This window comes from Sceloporus occidentalis, unplaced genomic scaffold (genome assembly GCF_023333645.1).
Source record: "Sceloporus occidentalis isolate IW3139 unplaced genomic scaffold, rSceOcc1.0.p SCAF_1, whole genome shotgun sequence".
Lineage (NCBI taxonomy): Eukaryota > Metazoa > Chordata > Lepidosauria > Squamata > Phrynosomatidae > Sceloporus > Sceloporus occidentalis.
Window position 1 is genome coordinate 131,399,057 of NW_028316981.1, and position 15,391 is coordinate 131,414,447.

A 15,391-nucleotide genomic window follows, 5' to 3' on the forward strand; every position below is an offset into this window, starting at 1 on the left:
CAGTTTAAGTGGTGTCGAACCAGATTATATCTGAAGTGTGGATGCACCCAAAGTGGTGTGGTGTCAAAGTGGATTATCTCTGAAGTCTGGGTGCAACCCTTGTTAAACAGAATCCCACTCCTCCAACGTTTCCATGTTTTTTGGAGCTTGGTGATGAACTCTTGTTTGCAGCTGCTGAGAGGCACCTGAATAAATGCTACTATCTTGTGTTGGCCTGTTACAGAGTGCCAGTTTGCCAAACTTGAGGCCAAGATTATGGCTCAGGAGTGCGGAGTATCCACACGCTCCCGAGGCCTAGTGCGTGGCGGCAGCACCATTACGGCTGCCTCCCGTCCACACAGGGGCTGCCATGATGCAAGCACAATGCAAGCGTCAGCAAGGTGTGACAGTGCGCCAATGGCACACTCATAACATCTGCTGTGGGAACCAAAAAGAACCCACTTTTAGCAAGTTCATTTTGGTGATGAGGGCCCCTGCACGGTTTGGCTGCTGCGGCAACCCTCAGCAACAAAAATGGGCGCCTCCAGCCCACCCTTTCAGGGCAGTCTGTCGAGCCCCCATGTCACATATGTACAGAAGCGTCTCATCCCTACAGGAGAAGTCTTATGGCCTCTTCTGGCATGAGCTTTCCTGGTTTAGAATCCACTTTATCAGATACACCTCACGAAGAGATCTCTAGTCCTTTGACTGTATATTCCTGCATGGCAGGATGAGGTTGGACTTGACAGTCCTCGAGGTCCCTTCCAACTCTGAGTCTAGTTCATAGAATTCTGTGTTACAATGATTATGTTAGTCTTTGAGGTTACAAGACTTTGTCCTCTTGCCAAAACTATCTTGCATACCTACTCCTCTGGAAACCTTAGCAATAGTATCTTGACATTATATAGCCATTTTTAATGAAATACCTGATAAACCTACACATACATCATGTTTGAGACACCATAGTAATTCATAAATTGGTAGCATGCTTAAAGCAGCTGTATGTATAAAAATGAACCTGTTAATGCTGGTTTCTACACAGCCCAATTCTCGCCTCAACTTAAACCGCTATAAGCCACAAGCCACTATATTCAGTGGGGTATAATAGATGCATCAAAATGAAGTATTTTACTCAAACATTATAGCACAGGTTGAGCATCCCAAATCCAGAATATAAAACTTTTTGAGGACCAACAAGTGGAAAATTCCACACCTGGCCTCATGTGAGGGATTGCAGATGCGGACGTCCTTATATATAAAAATGGCATAGAGCAGCAACCTCCGCCTTCTGCCTGGGCTGGGGTGCTCTGGCTTGTTCATTCACAAGGCAGAAGAGGATGGCTGGCAGGTTCCCCAAAAGCAGAGGAGCCTGAAGAAAGCACCACTGGGGCTTGAGACCACTTGCGCTCCTGCCCTGGGATTGCTTCTCAAGGTGGTTGTACTAGATCTGAATTTTGTTGTTGTTGTTGTTTTGTTGTTTCTTTTGATATTACTACATTTTCAGTCCACTAAATCCAACATTTAATATTGTTGAAAATGTGGTGTAAGGATGTGAGGTCAAAGGCTTTCATGGCTGGCATCCATCGTTTTTTGTGGGTTTTTCAGAGAAGAAGATGCCAGCCACAGTGAAACATCAGGAATAAACTCTTCTAGAACATGGCCACATAGCCCGAAAAACCCACAAATATGTGGTGTAAAGATATTGTCAGAAATGTCAAAAAGGCCTGCAGATACTCCGATGGGTAACAGTGGTAAGACAGAAAGCATTTATGATCAACTGTAGGACAGAAAGTCAAGCTTTTGGAAAAGCTGCCCAGCTGTGTAAATGAAATGTCTTACAGAAAAGCATGGTGTTGGAATGACTGCCGTACATGCCCTGAAGAAACAGAAGGATAAACTGTTGAAGTTCAGAAGCTGAAATTGATGAACAGAAGATGATGAAAAATTGAAAAACATTGCATAGAGCTAAAAGATCTCAATCCTGTATTGGGAGTGGATCCATCAGCATCACAGTGAACACACACCATTTAAAGGTATGCTGATGATGAAACAAAGACCTATTACGATGAACCGAAAACTGAGGGATCTGAATATTCAACAGGCTGGCTGCAGAAATTTAAGAAACATATGAAACAAATGACTTTTGTGTTTAGGCTTGGGTTCCATCTCCAAGATATCTTGTTATGTATGTGCAAATATTTCAAAATTCAAACATTCCAGAATCTGAAACACTTCTGGTCCCAGGCCTTTCTGATAAAGAGATACTCAACCTGTACTTGACACTTTACTGTCTATATTTAGAAAAATACACCCAACTGAAAGTTTGTCTTATTGCTATTTAAACTTCATTTATCATTGGACTGGCGTGTAACATGTGAAAAAGGCCTCTGACCACCTTTAGGAAGTCTGAAGACAGGTCCTTCCCCTTCCCTCTCAAGTTCAATGATTTAGTTTCACGGCTTCGTTAGGATAGTCTTATAATCATGGCTTATCTTTAATTTCTGAAGACTATGAGGGAGCATGAATGACACAGTTGTAATGTCCTGTTTGGGACTGGTTCCAGCCAGAGATATAGTTCAAACCTGTCCCCCATTGTATTTGTATAGCAATCAGACACTTGTGACATAGTAGCTCCCCTCAAATTATGTGGAACAGAGCAAAGCTGTACCATAGTGTTATGAACCAGGTTTTGTTATCCTAGTAGGATACCAAGAAGTGATTTGACTATCTCTTCTCCAGCCTTAACCCTCCTTCGTAAGGATTACTCTTTGCCCCACTGAAGCAGCAGTGATGAAGGGTGCATAGGGCAGCTACTAGTTAGCACTGAGCACCATAAATTCAGTCTCATGCTCTTATCAATAAGATCATAGTTTGATGTTAGTGGGATGCTATTTTGTTACTATATATATATATATATATATATAATGATTAGTGAGGGAAAGTAAAAAGTAAAGTTATCAGATGAAATCCCCACCTCTTCCCTGTTTTAACCTTCATGTCACAATTGTTCCATTTCTTAGTCCATGTCCCCTTCGGTACTTCCATTCAATTCAGTTGAACTAATCTGCCTATGCTATGAAGAACTCAGATTGGTTGAACTACATTATAATTATAGATGAGAAGGACTCCCATTGTTCATTTACTTAATTTACAAATAATTACAAACTGCTTATCTGAAAATTTAAAGCATTATACAACAATGATCAAACGCATAGTATATGAATAATGCATAAAGGTATATAATATACAGTAGAAGACAGAAAATATTGTAAAAAGGGACAGGGTTAGACTCAGAGGAAGGAAAAATTAAGATCGGAGGAAGGAACATTAACAGCCTAAGATATGCAGACAACACAGTACTACCAGCAGAAACCAATAAAGGCTTGGAGCAACTACTAAAGAAGGTCAAGGAGGAAAGTGCTATGAACTGAACATTAATTAAACAAAAATGACCACAGAAGATCTACAAGAATTCATTTTAGATAATGAGAAAATCAAAATAGTCAAAGAGTTCCCATACCTTGAATCCGACATTGATCAGAACAGAGACTGCAGTCAAGAAATTAGACAAAGACTAGGATTGGAAAGGGCAGTAATGAAAGAACTTGACAAGATCCTAAAATGTAAAAATGTAGCTCTGAACACTTAAGTGAGTATCATCCAAGCCATCATATTCCCCATCACCACGTACCAATGTGAGAGCTACACGGTGAAGAAACTGGATAAAAAGCAAATCAACTCATTTGAGATGAGGTGCTTGAGAGGAGTGCTGAGGATACTGCGGATGGCAAAGAAGACAAATGAGTGGTTCCTTGAACAGATCAAGCCCGAACTCTCCCTGGAAGCCAAGAGGGCTAAATTTAAGCCACCGTGCTTTGGCCATATCATGAGAAGGCATGAAATGTTAGAAAGGACAACAATGCTAGGAGAGTCAGAGGGGAGCAGCAGGAGAGGGTGACCATACGCCAGATGGCTGGACTCTGTCAGAGAGGCCAGGGGACTGAGGCTGCAGGGCCTGAGCAGAACATTTAGTATATTTAGTAGATCATAATGATTGATGGTGGACAAGGGGTCTTGGACATGTCTCATGCTAGGGATTGCCATGAGTTGAGGCTGGCTTCAGGGTGGTTAACAATAATTATGAAACAAAAGTACCCTATGGGTTGTGAAATTTATTGCATACTATAGAGTAAGGAGAAACTTTTTTTAATGCACATGGCAGAGGAACTGTGTCTATTCTGTGAAGCTGAGGTCTCTAGGAGTATGATCACATATGTGTATATACACACAAACCTAAAAGTCCTGTTGGGTTGAGGGGTACACTTCCATGTACCTCAATGGATATGGCTTAGGTTGAAACTATGTGGTGCTCTAGATGCTGAACAGGGGCTTCCGGAATTCTTTATCACTATCCTTAGCAAGGACTGCTGGGATTGCAGTCCAGCAACATATTTTAAGGACCGTATGATTCTAATCCCTGGGTTATAGGACCACAGCCCAAAGAATACACAATTGTTTTAAACTGAGACGCCATCTAGTAAAAAAATAATGCCTCCAATGAGTGTCACTTGGTCACATCTCTTCACACCACTTTTATAATGTAATTGTTTTTCATCACTCTGCACACAGTGTGTTTAGTACAGCCTTAATCAATGTGTGATTCCAATCCTATGGGCCAATGGGACTAGGACTTTGTAAGGTCCATAGTATATACTCCATTTTTCCAAGCCTCAATTTGAACTCAATGGAAAATGTGGGGAATGATTGATTTGTTTTTTGACAGATTAATCCTTAATAAAAGTGTTCAAGGAAATAAAGGTTTTGTGATTGCTTTACCAGCTGTGAACTAGTGCCTAGCAACACAACCTGGCTTATAGCCTTTTGTGGTTCTTTTGGGCTATGCGGCCGTGTTCTGGAAGAGCTTATTCCTGACGTTTTGCCAGAAGCTGTGCCTGGCATCTTCAGAGGATACAAATGGATACAACCTGACTTCTTTGCTTCTGTTACTTTGTAAAGCAACAGAGATATTAAAAAAACAAGAATAATGTAACAAATTGTGAAATATAGTAACAAGAACAAGTGTATTTGAAATTGAATTTTTCCCTAACTTAAGCTGCAGTTCATACATGACAGACGTGTACACAAAAACGAGCCGCATTTCGGTGTAAGCAGTTCCCGGTGGCCTAAATACCACATAAATGCATCCAATCCTGTATGTGCTTGGACACTAAGCAGGCTCAGTCCTGGTTTGTTCTTGAATGGGAGACCACCAAGGAATACCAGGTGATGGAAGGTACGTTTTGGAGGAAGGAATTGGCCTAAACTCCCTCTCTGAAATACGCTGATAAGCAACTTGAAGGCACGTCAGTGTGTTTTACACCAGGCCACAGCATGAGTCCCTCGTCCTCAAATTAGTCTCTACAATAAAGATGAAATTCAGAGTATTTACATTTGTAGAAGGTATACTTTTCATTAAAAAAAAATGTAAGCTTTCTAAATTATAACCTGCGACGCTTGTATTGCTGCTAAATATGGGTATTTGATCCTAGAAATAAACTGTTGTAAGGACTAAAGTCACAGGGGCCCCAACTCAACATTACTTGTGTGTTGCTCTGACTGTGGCGGGGAATGAGTTGGCCAGCCTGAGAATATCCTATAGTTTTGCTGCTGCTGCTGCTGCTGTTCTTAATGGGGAAATCGCCTTGTTTCTGTGTGTGCAATGCTGCCTAATAAATCATCATGGGCTGCCAAATATGCAACACATACCGACGTGGCCCCTGGGTGTATGGCTGCTGCCCCCGAGGCCCTTCCCGCCAGCCTTGCTAGCCTTCCCCGCTTCCCCCCGTGTGGAACTCTCTGCTACTCTCTCTCTCTCCATTGACTCGGGGACACTCAAGACGGGCTCCTTTTCTTTTCCCATTGACTTCCCATTGTGGAGCTTTGCGACAAAAAGCAGGATCCAAACTATGTTCTCCGCCGCCCAATCAGAGGCAGGAGCTGGGAGCCTCGTCCCCCATTGGCCCTCTCCGGCTCACGGCAGCCAATCGCCTCGCCGGCTTAACCACCAATCGGCTGTCGAGGTTTCCGCCAATGGCGAGCGAGATCCGGGAAAACGGCCTTTGTGTCGGTTGGCGTCACGGCGCCGGCGGAGGCGGGGGCCAATGGCGCCGCGCGCCGCGTTTCTGTATTGTGACGTCATGACGCCGCGGGTCCCCTCCCGCTATAAATGCAGCGTCCCGGAGGCCGAGAGGGGGCAGTTGCGGGAGCGTCGGGAAGGAGCAGGACGTGGAGAGAGGAGAAGAGGTTCCAAATTTCTAAGCGAGTGGTGAGTTTGGAGTCGGGGCGGAAGGGTGCTATTTGAGATTAGGGATGGTGGGTAGGGAGGGTTTCGAGGCGGGGCGGGAGAAGGCGAAGGCCTCTTTGTTCCGGGGGGGATCGGCAGTTACGGGGGAGGGATAATGGCGGCGGGTTCGGCTCCGTCCCCGCGCGTGGGCGGCCTGGCGTGACTCGGACGACAGCGGCCCCCTTTGGCAGCGCGCCTGCGCGGAGGGGGCCGCTCGCCCGCCGACATCTGCCGCCGCGCTTAATCCTCCTCTCAGGTTCATTCGTCCCGGGGGTCTTGGGAGGAGGATGGAGGGGGAAGGGTTGTAGGGCAAGCGGATAGGGGAAGGCTCCTTCCCCGCAGCGCCCCTGGTTAGGGAAGGGGGAGGGAGGCGCTGCTGGGCAAGCGCTGGCTTAGGCTGCTGCATCATCACTGGTTTCCTTCGTAGGAGGAGGAGGAGGAGGGACCGTGAGGGGAAATGGCTCGTACCAAGCAGACCGCCCGCAAGTCCACCGGAGGCAAAGCTCCACGTAAACAGCTGGCCACCAAAGCAGCCAGGAAGAGTGCTCCCTCTACTGGAGGAGTCAAGAAACCTCATCGTTACAGGTAACTGGAATACGTGTGTTTGTGTGTATTTATATATATATATATATATATATATATAAATTGTTCTCACTCAAAAAGAAGTGGATGCCACAAGGGTCTCTGATGGGTTTTGGAAAGGGGGAACCATGCTTTGTTTTCGTTTTAAACGAAGCTGGCTTTATGTTGGCGTCATTTTTGCATAATCACTACCTTTTATATATGTTGGTGTCGTGTGATGAACCGGTTAGACTTCTCCACCTGATTATCCTGTTTTGTAAATACCTCAGGCTATGAGAGACTGCATTTAGACATCACCAGCAACTGCTGGATTGGGTGCTGTGGCTTTATGTTCTTTAATGGATTTGTGTATTTTATTCTTTTCTTTTTTTAGGCCTGGTACTGTAGCGCTGCGTGAGATTCGGCGTTATCAAAAGTCCACTGAGCTTTTGATCCGCAAGCTTCCATTCCAGAGGCTGGTAAGGGAGATTGCCCAGGATTTTAAGACGGACTTGAGGTTCCAGAGTGCAGCGATCGGTGCCCTGCAGGTACGGTGGTGTTTGAGAGCCCTAATGGCAACGTATGCGTTGAATACACAGGAAGAAGAAATTACAAGTGCCAAGTCGATTTGTGGCTTCTAACTGTGTCTATCTTTGTCCTCTCTTGAAACAGGAGGCCAGTGAAGCATATCTGGTGGGCCTCTTTGAAGACACAAATCTGTGTGCCATCCATGCCAAGAGAGTCACCATCATGCCCAAAGACATCCAGTTGGCTCGTAGGATACGGGGGGAGAGGGCTTGAGCGGAGGCAGTTTTTATGGTGTTTTGTAGTAAATTCTGTAAAATACTTTGGTTTCGATTCGTGACTTTTTTTTGTATGAAATTGTTTATAATATGTTACATTTGTACTTAAGTCATTCCATCTTTCACTCAGGATGAATGCTAAAAGTGACTGTTCACATAAAACTCAGTGATGTGAGCCTTGTTGCTCAACAGTGACAAGTTGCTAATATGCAGAAGGGATGGGTGATCTTTCTTGCTTTCCATGCATGTTTCTGTATGTTAATGACTTGTTGGGTAGCTAAAATTGTAAGGTACTAGAATTGATATAAATGTGTACAGGGTCCTTTTGCAATAAAACTGGTTATAACTTGATCCAAGTGTTTAACAATTGGGGCTGTTAAGTCTGACCATACACCACTGTGATAGAATGGACTTTCAGAAGGGTAAAACTACAAGTCTTAACCACAGTGTAACTTACAGTTTCCTAAAATCGTAAACCTGGCAGCTATAGAATACACTATGTGCATTTATAATAGCTATTTTATATATTGTAGTGTCAACATTTTTAAATTAAATGTTTTACATTCACACAAGGTGTCTTGTCATTGATGTGGGAAAAAGTAGTATTGCCATCTTTTTATATTCTTGAATCAAGTAAGCTTGCTCCCTCCTTTGTATACAGTCTCAGTAGCAGTAATTGTGTAACCAAACATTTGTGAATACGAAAGTAATTTGAAGAACAAAGTTAGAATTGAGCAATGCTACTACTGTTTTTTTCAAAGTTACAGAACACTATTGGCTGCTATTACACCTGATTAGATGGCATAAGCACCCACTGAAAATTTTAAGCCTAGAACAATTACTGCTTTTTTCAAACAAATCCATGCTGCTGTCTTTTAAAAGTAGGCTTCATAAAGTAAACTTCCTCTTTTAAAGAGACAGCATGTCTAGCTATTGTGTTCTTGTCCTGGAAGAATCATCACATGTATACTAACAAATCTGAGGCATTTTAGAATTAAAGACAACTCTGTTAAATCTGAGCAGAGGCTTCTGTACTTAGCTTAATGATAACAGCTCCTTGCAATGGGTGAAATGTTATTGTTTATTGTGGATAGGTCTGACTTGTGGCTGGCCTAAATCGGTTGGATACTTCCAGGGAACACATCCATTGAATCAGTGGGAGTTTTGTAAGAGTACTTCAGATCCACTGCCTTGTGGAGGCTGCTATAGCTGGAGCTAACAATTATTTAGTGTGAATGGAAAGTTTAGTCAGAGTACATATTGAGAACTAGAATAGTTTTGTTATGTGGCAAATTGTTTAATGGCTTTACTCATTTACACTGAACATGTATCATTTTCATTGTAGAAACTTTGGTTAATACAAAATAGTATGCAAATCCATGGTTTGAGCTTAATTTTATTCCAAATTTTGAAAGTGTCAGTGCAAACATAAAAAAGGGGCAGTAAAAAATCTGAGTCCAGTAGGAGATGTATCCAAAAATAGTATTTGCAGTGCAGAATCCTAATGCATTCCCAGTGTTGCTTTAATCCAGGAGCTGACCTGCCAAGGGATTGCTGACTGAAATTGGATCCTTGCAGGCCAGTGGAGTTGTAAAAGGAGTTTATTGGCAGAAACCCAGCACTAGACCAGCGTGTCTCTTTAGACAAACCATTCTGTGTGTTTAAATCCAGCAGCTATGGAAACAAATAAGTCACTACAGCTTTTTTCCACCTACATTTTCAACTAGGCAGTATTTACTGTTTTAGTTGTGATGTAATAAAAGTATATTTTGGATATTAAATGTTGAGAATACTTGATCTATGAACATTTAACCTGAATCTCCAAAAGATTTGTTCAATGAATGCTGAAAAAAACCACTGAAAACTTTCAAAACAAAATAGCTTCATTTATATACCGCTTCATACTGAACTAACAGTGTCTATGCAGTTTAGAACTGTAAGCTAATTGCCCCCAACAATCTGGGTACTCATTTTAGCGATTGAGCCCTTTTGCTGGTCTTGAACTCACAACCTTATGGCTTTGAGTGAGTGGCTGCAGTACAGGCATTTAGCCACTGCGCCACCGGAGTGTCTAAGTTTTGCCAAATTACATTATGAAATACTACTTGGATGCTTCATACCTTCAGTATGTTTTCTTTTTCCATTTTAATTTTTAAAATTGAATTTAAAATGATACAGTGTAGTCACAAAGAAACAAAACCTAGTACATAAAATAGAATGACTTCTTTCTCCATATATTTGCTATACAGATTTTTTTTCATACTAAATTATTCTGAATGTGAAACTGAAAAGATCTACTTAATCAGATATAATGGCCTTACTACTATTTAATGTATACTTAAAGCACATATATCCTTACCAATTCTTCTGATGATTTCCTCACTTTCTTCTTCAGAATTTGATTCAAACACAAGACAGTCAAAGGTGCTGTGCTCTGGCGATTCTGGTGAAACCCTATATTAAAGAACAGATCTCAGTTCTGGGTTCATTCTGCCCTGTTATTAGTAAGACATAGGTCCCATACTGTGAGAAAGATAGGGTGTGAAATAAATAAAATGAGCAACACAAATGCTGTTACAATTATTAAAAAGCTGAAGTATTCTTAGCATCCTTTTTGAGTTCCCAAAGATGGTTGGTCCAAGGTTTGTTTCCTCACATAAGCGGGGACCATAGAGCAGTGCTTTTTGAGGTGGTAGTGTATGGACTGACGCCAGTCCACAGGGCATCAACTACCACTCCCCAGGAAATTTCCAGGAAAGCAAAAAACCAGCCAATAGTCACAAATGGTTATTAGCTACAATGTCTGTTCCCCCACATCAGATACTTTACATTAGTACTTCCCAGGCTATCTTCTAAAGTGTAGAGGGCTTTATCACAAATTGAGTATAGACATAGAATAGTGCCCGTTTTTTAGAACCTATGTTTGGCTTTTAAAAGCCTTTTGTAGGAGTTTTTAAGTTGTTGGCAGAACAAGCACTGAATTGTAGGGCGGGGAGGAGTAGCTCACATTGTTGAATTCATCCTACGATAAAAAGTAGTGTGCTGCTACTTAAAATTATTATGACACATATAACACATGCACATGTTGAACTTACACACAGCAGAAGGCAAATAGATTGTTGTTTTCTAGACGCCGTCCTACGCAGGAAATGTCTGTATAAGGGCATCGGAACAAAACCTGACAATAGCAAGAACAGGGATTTGAAAAGGCACCAGCCCTGAACTGATCGCTTGGAATCATGTTATTCAGTGTACAGTCGGCCCTCCTTATAGGCAGGCTTGCCTTCCATGGCTTTGAGCTTACGTGGAAGGCAAGCCCTGGCAGAAATAATGGGGTGCATACTCGCACCCTGTGCACTGATGCAAGCATGCACCCTGTTATTTTCTATGGGGCTTGAGCATACAGTCTTTTCTCCATACACGGGGGGCAGTGGCATCCGGGACAGATCCCCCACGTATGGGGAGGGTGGACTCTATATGCAAATACTAGAATAACGTTTTAGGCATACAAATAGCCCTGGCACACATAACATGTAACATTTTTAAAAGGCATAAAACAAATACAGCCACTAAATACGATCAAGATACAAAAGTATACTAACCTTTGAAGATGCTTTCCCTTGAACGAAAACTTCTGTTTCTTTGACATCAAATAAAACCACCTAGGAAAAATATATTAAAACTGCTAAAGCGGTGGTTCTCAAACTTTTTTACCCTTGTGACTCCTATTACATCTACATACAGAGATTGTGCCCACTCCCACTCAGTATAGTATATGAATAAAAATATGTTTTAATGTTTTATAAGGAAGTAACATTGTTCGAATTATAACATTTATTTAAATACATTCAGTATTGAACTCAAATGTGTAAATTTGACACAAAAAAGTTTGGGAAGAGGAGGAGGGATCAGGGCCTCCAAGTCTTGTGCCCCCCCTTGAGCGACTCTCATTGAAAAGCCTCTGTGCTAAAGGATGCTAGGTAAATAAACTGGTAAGTAGCAATATGCTTGTGAGTTAACAGAGAGTGCTAGGGTTTTTTCTTCTAGTATTTTGCTTCATTTTTGATGGGAGAAGGGATAAAAAAAATAAACATAAAGGCAGCCCCAATCAAACTGCTTGACAGACAAGGGTACTTAACTACAAAACTGATGATCCAATGATTCTGGCATATTTTTCCCATTAAAAAGCCTTATGTTTTTGATGTAGGTTTGAAGTGATGCAGCAGCTAGGAACACAGATGCTGTACAGCTTTGAATTCTAAGAAGTAATAGTCTTATCAATGTATAATACCTGGATTGACTGAAATGGGGTAATTAAAAATGATGCCTGGCCTACCACTTTAGGCTTCCACTTGACATTCTGTGCACAGCCTTGGCCCTCACCTGGACTTCTCTTTCATAAAGGAAATGAGATAAGGCATCATCACAACAGCTCACCAGAGTGCCTAGAACTGAAAAGAGATCAGGTTTCTCTTGCTCTGGGGGAATATAGCAGGCTAGGCCTATCCATTATGTTTAAGAGCTGGTAGCCAGCAATAGCGAGAGCCAGCATGGTGTAATGGTTTGAGTGTTGGACTATGACTCTGGAGACCCATGTTCAATTCTCGCTCAGCTGTGGAAACCTATTGGGTGACCTTGGCCAAGTCACAGCCGCAGAGAAAGGCAATGGCAAACCTTTGAACAAATTTTGCCAAGAAAATCCCTTATAGGGGCTCCATAAGTCAGAAATGACTTGAAGGCACACTACAAATAATAAAAGCCAGCAACAGTGGATAAAGGGGAAGAGAGTAAGGCAAAGGGTGATGCACACACCAACAAAAGCAATACCTTCATGTCTTTTAAAATACAACAAAACCACTCGATTTTGTTGATAGCTACAACAGCAACTGGAGTGGCTTGTACTGAGGTAGCTAAAGCAGGATCTTGGAGGAGATGAATGAAAAAAGTTTCTCCTGTTGATGTTTGTTTCTCAGCAGTGATCGCCTACACAGGTTGCACCTAAATTATTAAGAGTTCTGAGGACTCTGGTGGAAGAACAGCCTTCAGGATGGCGTATGGTTGCATAACTTTCATCTGGCCCATGCTGTGTTTTGTAACAGCTTTTATACTGTAGACCATGCCTTCAAACAAGGCAGTTTCTGCTAATAAAAACAGCAATAACAGTTTCCTCTTATATTAGTGGAGCGATGGTTAAAAACCCTGGCACATCTTCATGGGTTAGATCCAGACATTTAGAAAAGCTCAATATGACTGAGTCCCAGAAATCTGCAGTAGGTGATTGTTGCTGGACATGCACACAGACTGGATGAGCCTGGAGCCAAATTGTACAAACAGAGCAGTCTGGAGCTTTGTATGTTTTCACTAAGATGGTGGCGACTTCAAAATCCTGCCTCTATCCTTCTTTAAATGCCAGGACTCATGCACACGTAGTACTGTATAATACAAACATCACTTTCAAACAGTTTAAGGGTAACTATAAACACAGCTGGGATGATTCTCTGATTAAATCTCATCCCCTTCCATTGCTCCCCCCAAATATACAGGAGAGAGACATACAAACCATCTGTTTTGTAGATTCTTAATAGACTCAGTCTTGATTTATTCACCAGATTTCTACAATATCCAAATACAAGCACTATATTCAGTTAGAGGCCATTTTATGTCATGATCATTTCCACTGGTGGTTCCATATATTTAGGGTGAAAACTGAAAGGGCAAAGTTGGTGGCCTGACAAGATAGAATCGTAGAGTTGGAAGAGACCACAAGGGCCATCCAGTCCAACTCCCTGCCATGAAGGAACTCTCAATCAAAGCATCCCTGACAGATGGCCAACCAGCCTCTGCTTAAAGACCTCCAAGGAAGGAGACTCTACTACACTCCGAAAGAGTTTGTTCCACTGTTGAACAGCCCTTACTGTCAGAAAGTTCCCCTAATGTTGAGGTGGAATCTCTTCTCTGGAGCAGCAGAAAACAAGCTTGCTCCCTCCTCAATATGACATCCCCTCAAATATTTAAACAGGGCTATCATATCACCTCTTAACCTTATTTTCTCCAGGCTAAATATCCCCAGCTCCCTAAGTCATTCCTCATAGGACATGGTTTCCAAACCCTTCACCATTTTATTCACCCTCCTTTGGACACGCTCCAGTTTCTCAACATCCTTTCTGAATTGTGGTGCCCAGAACTGGACACAATATTCCAGGTGGGGCCTGACCAAAGCAGAATATAGTCGTACTATTACTTCTCTTAAGCTAGACACTATACTTTTATTGATGCAGCCTAAAATTGGTCCACCTGGACTCGTAGATCCCTTTCACACACAGTTTCATTTGGCCAGGTGTCCCGCATCGTATATCTGTGCATTTCATTTTTCCACCCTAAGTGCAGTACCTTACATTTCTCCATGTTGTGTTAGCTTTGGCCCAGCTTTCTGGTCTATTCAGGTCATTTTGAATCTTGATCCTGTCCTCTGAGGTATTAGCTATTCCTCCTAATTCATAAATACAGGAATCTCACAACTTTTTAAGAGGATGAACTTTGTACAGAGGAACATTAAAGCAATGCAGGAGAGTGCCAGATCTCTTACCTGAGCACCATTCCAAGCTCCCTGCAGGGGACAGTATATAAAGTAGCAGACTAGATTTCCCCCTGATTACTGGGCAGTTCCCCCTCATGTTCTCCCAAATCTGATCCACTAGTTGCGGGAAGCTCTGAAACAGTTGGGCAGATGAGAGGAACAACTCAAAGAAAAATATTATTGTGCAAGGAGAAATCAGCTTGCAGGAGAGTGAATATAATTCAACACTTGTAGTAGGCATTGGATTAAACCTCCAAACACCTTCCACTCAGAATAACATCATGGCCAATAGCCATTAGAAGCAAGATTTTTAAAGAAGTTAGCACCTCTTAGATTTGCATGTCAGACTAAACATGATTGCAATTGAAGGTGTCCAGGCCACACAGTGATGAGTGCAATATAATAATAATAATAATAATAATAATAATAATAATAAATTTTATTTATATACCGCTTTTCCACAGATCAAAGATTTGCTGTCAACACCTGTCCTATGAAAAATAGAGTTCTCCTGCCAAAACCCACAATGAAAGATAGCCAAGTCTTAGGTCCCAGTTAGTTCATTCTTGTACACCTACATATTTGTGAACATTCAAAGAAAAGTTATTTCATCTGATGATTTCCTGTTACTACAGTTAGTAACAGGGAGCCAGTTTGAGTACTAGACTGACTATGGACAGCTGGGTTTGAATCCCTGCTCAGAAAATGAAAACCCACTGGGCAAGTCACAGTCTCAGAGGATAATATTAGGAAACTCCCTCTGAAGAAGCTTGCCAAGAAAACCCTATGAGTCGCCATAAGTTAAAATGACTCGAAGGCAAACAACACACAGTATGCAAAGGAATCTTGCAGCACCTTTGAGATTAACTGAAAAAGAGAAGTTACTAACACAGAGAAACGAAACTTGTGCTAAGCAGAAATCAAAACATGGAGCAAGTATGTATTTCACTTTTATGCCACCTTTCTCCCAAAAAAGGGACCCAAGGCGGCTCACATGATACTAAAAGGGTGTGGATGACACAATGGGGACCTACATTGAAAAGTCTAGGACCAGGCCTGACAGCAGTTGACAAAACAGAACACGAACTTGCTTGGCCTGACTCTTCCTATCTGTCAACCCCCAAATGT

At 42.1% G+C, this 15,391-nt stretch overlaps 2 protein-coding genes across 5 annotated transcripts in view; one reads left to right on the forward strand and one right to left on the reverse strand.

The window, feature by feature from the left end:
• Nucleotides 1-6,203: 6,203 nt before the first annotated feature.
• H3-3B (H3.3 histone B) lies at nucleotides 6,204-8,037 on the forward strand. The gene is made up of 4 exons (XM_089536025.1): nucleotides 6,204-6,304; nucleotides 6,750-6,907; nucleotides 7,278-7,431; nucleotides 7,556-8,037. Exons 2-4 carry the CDS (start codon nucleotides 6,780-6,782, stop codon nucleotides 7,682-7,684), a joined length of 411 nt encoding a protein of 136 aa, XP_089392151.1. The 5' UTR covers nucleotides 6,204-6,304; nucleotides 6,750-6,779; the 3' UTR covers nucleotides 7,685-8,037.
• A 1,101-nt stretch (nucleotides 8,038-9,138) lies between these two features.
• The window catches only part of LOC149322167 (uncharacterized), a 34,121-nt gene continuing 27,868 nt past the window's right edge, over nucleotides 9,139-15,391 (reverse strand). For 2 of the 4 annotated variants that reach the window (XM_089535982.1, XM_089536001.1), the window contains 4 exons: nucleotides 11,289-11,348; nucleotides 10,782-10,864; nucleotides 10,046-10,140; nucleotides 9,139-9,360 (listed from right to left, as the gene is read on the reverse strand). In XM_089535982.1, coding sequence (XP_089392108.1) covers nucleotides 9,326-9,360; nucleotides 10,046-10,140; nucleotides 10,782-10,864; nucleotides 11,289-11,348 — 273 coding nt within the window. In that variant the 3' untranslated portion in view covers nucleotides 9,139-9,325. Of the gene's footprint in view, nucleotides 9,361-10,045; nucleotides 10,141-10,781; nucleotides 10,865-11,288; nucleotides 11,349-14,024; nucleotides 14,397-15,391 lie in introns of those variants that run through there. The other 2 variants (XM_089535991.1, XM_089536011.1) reach the window with 2 other exon arrangements.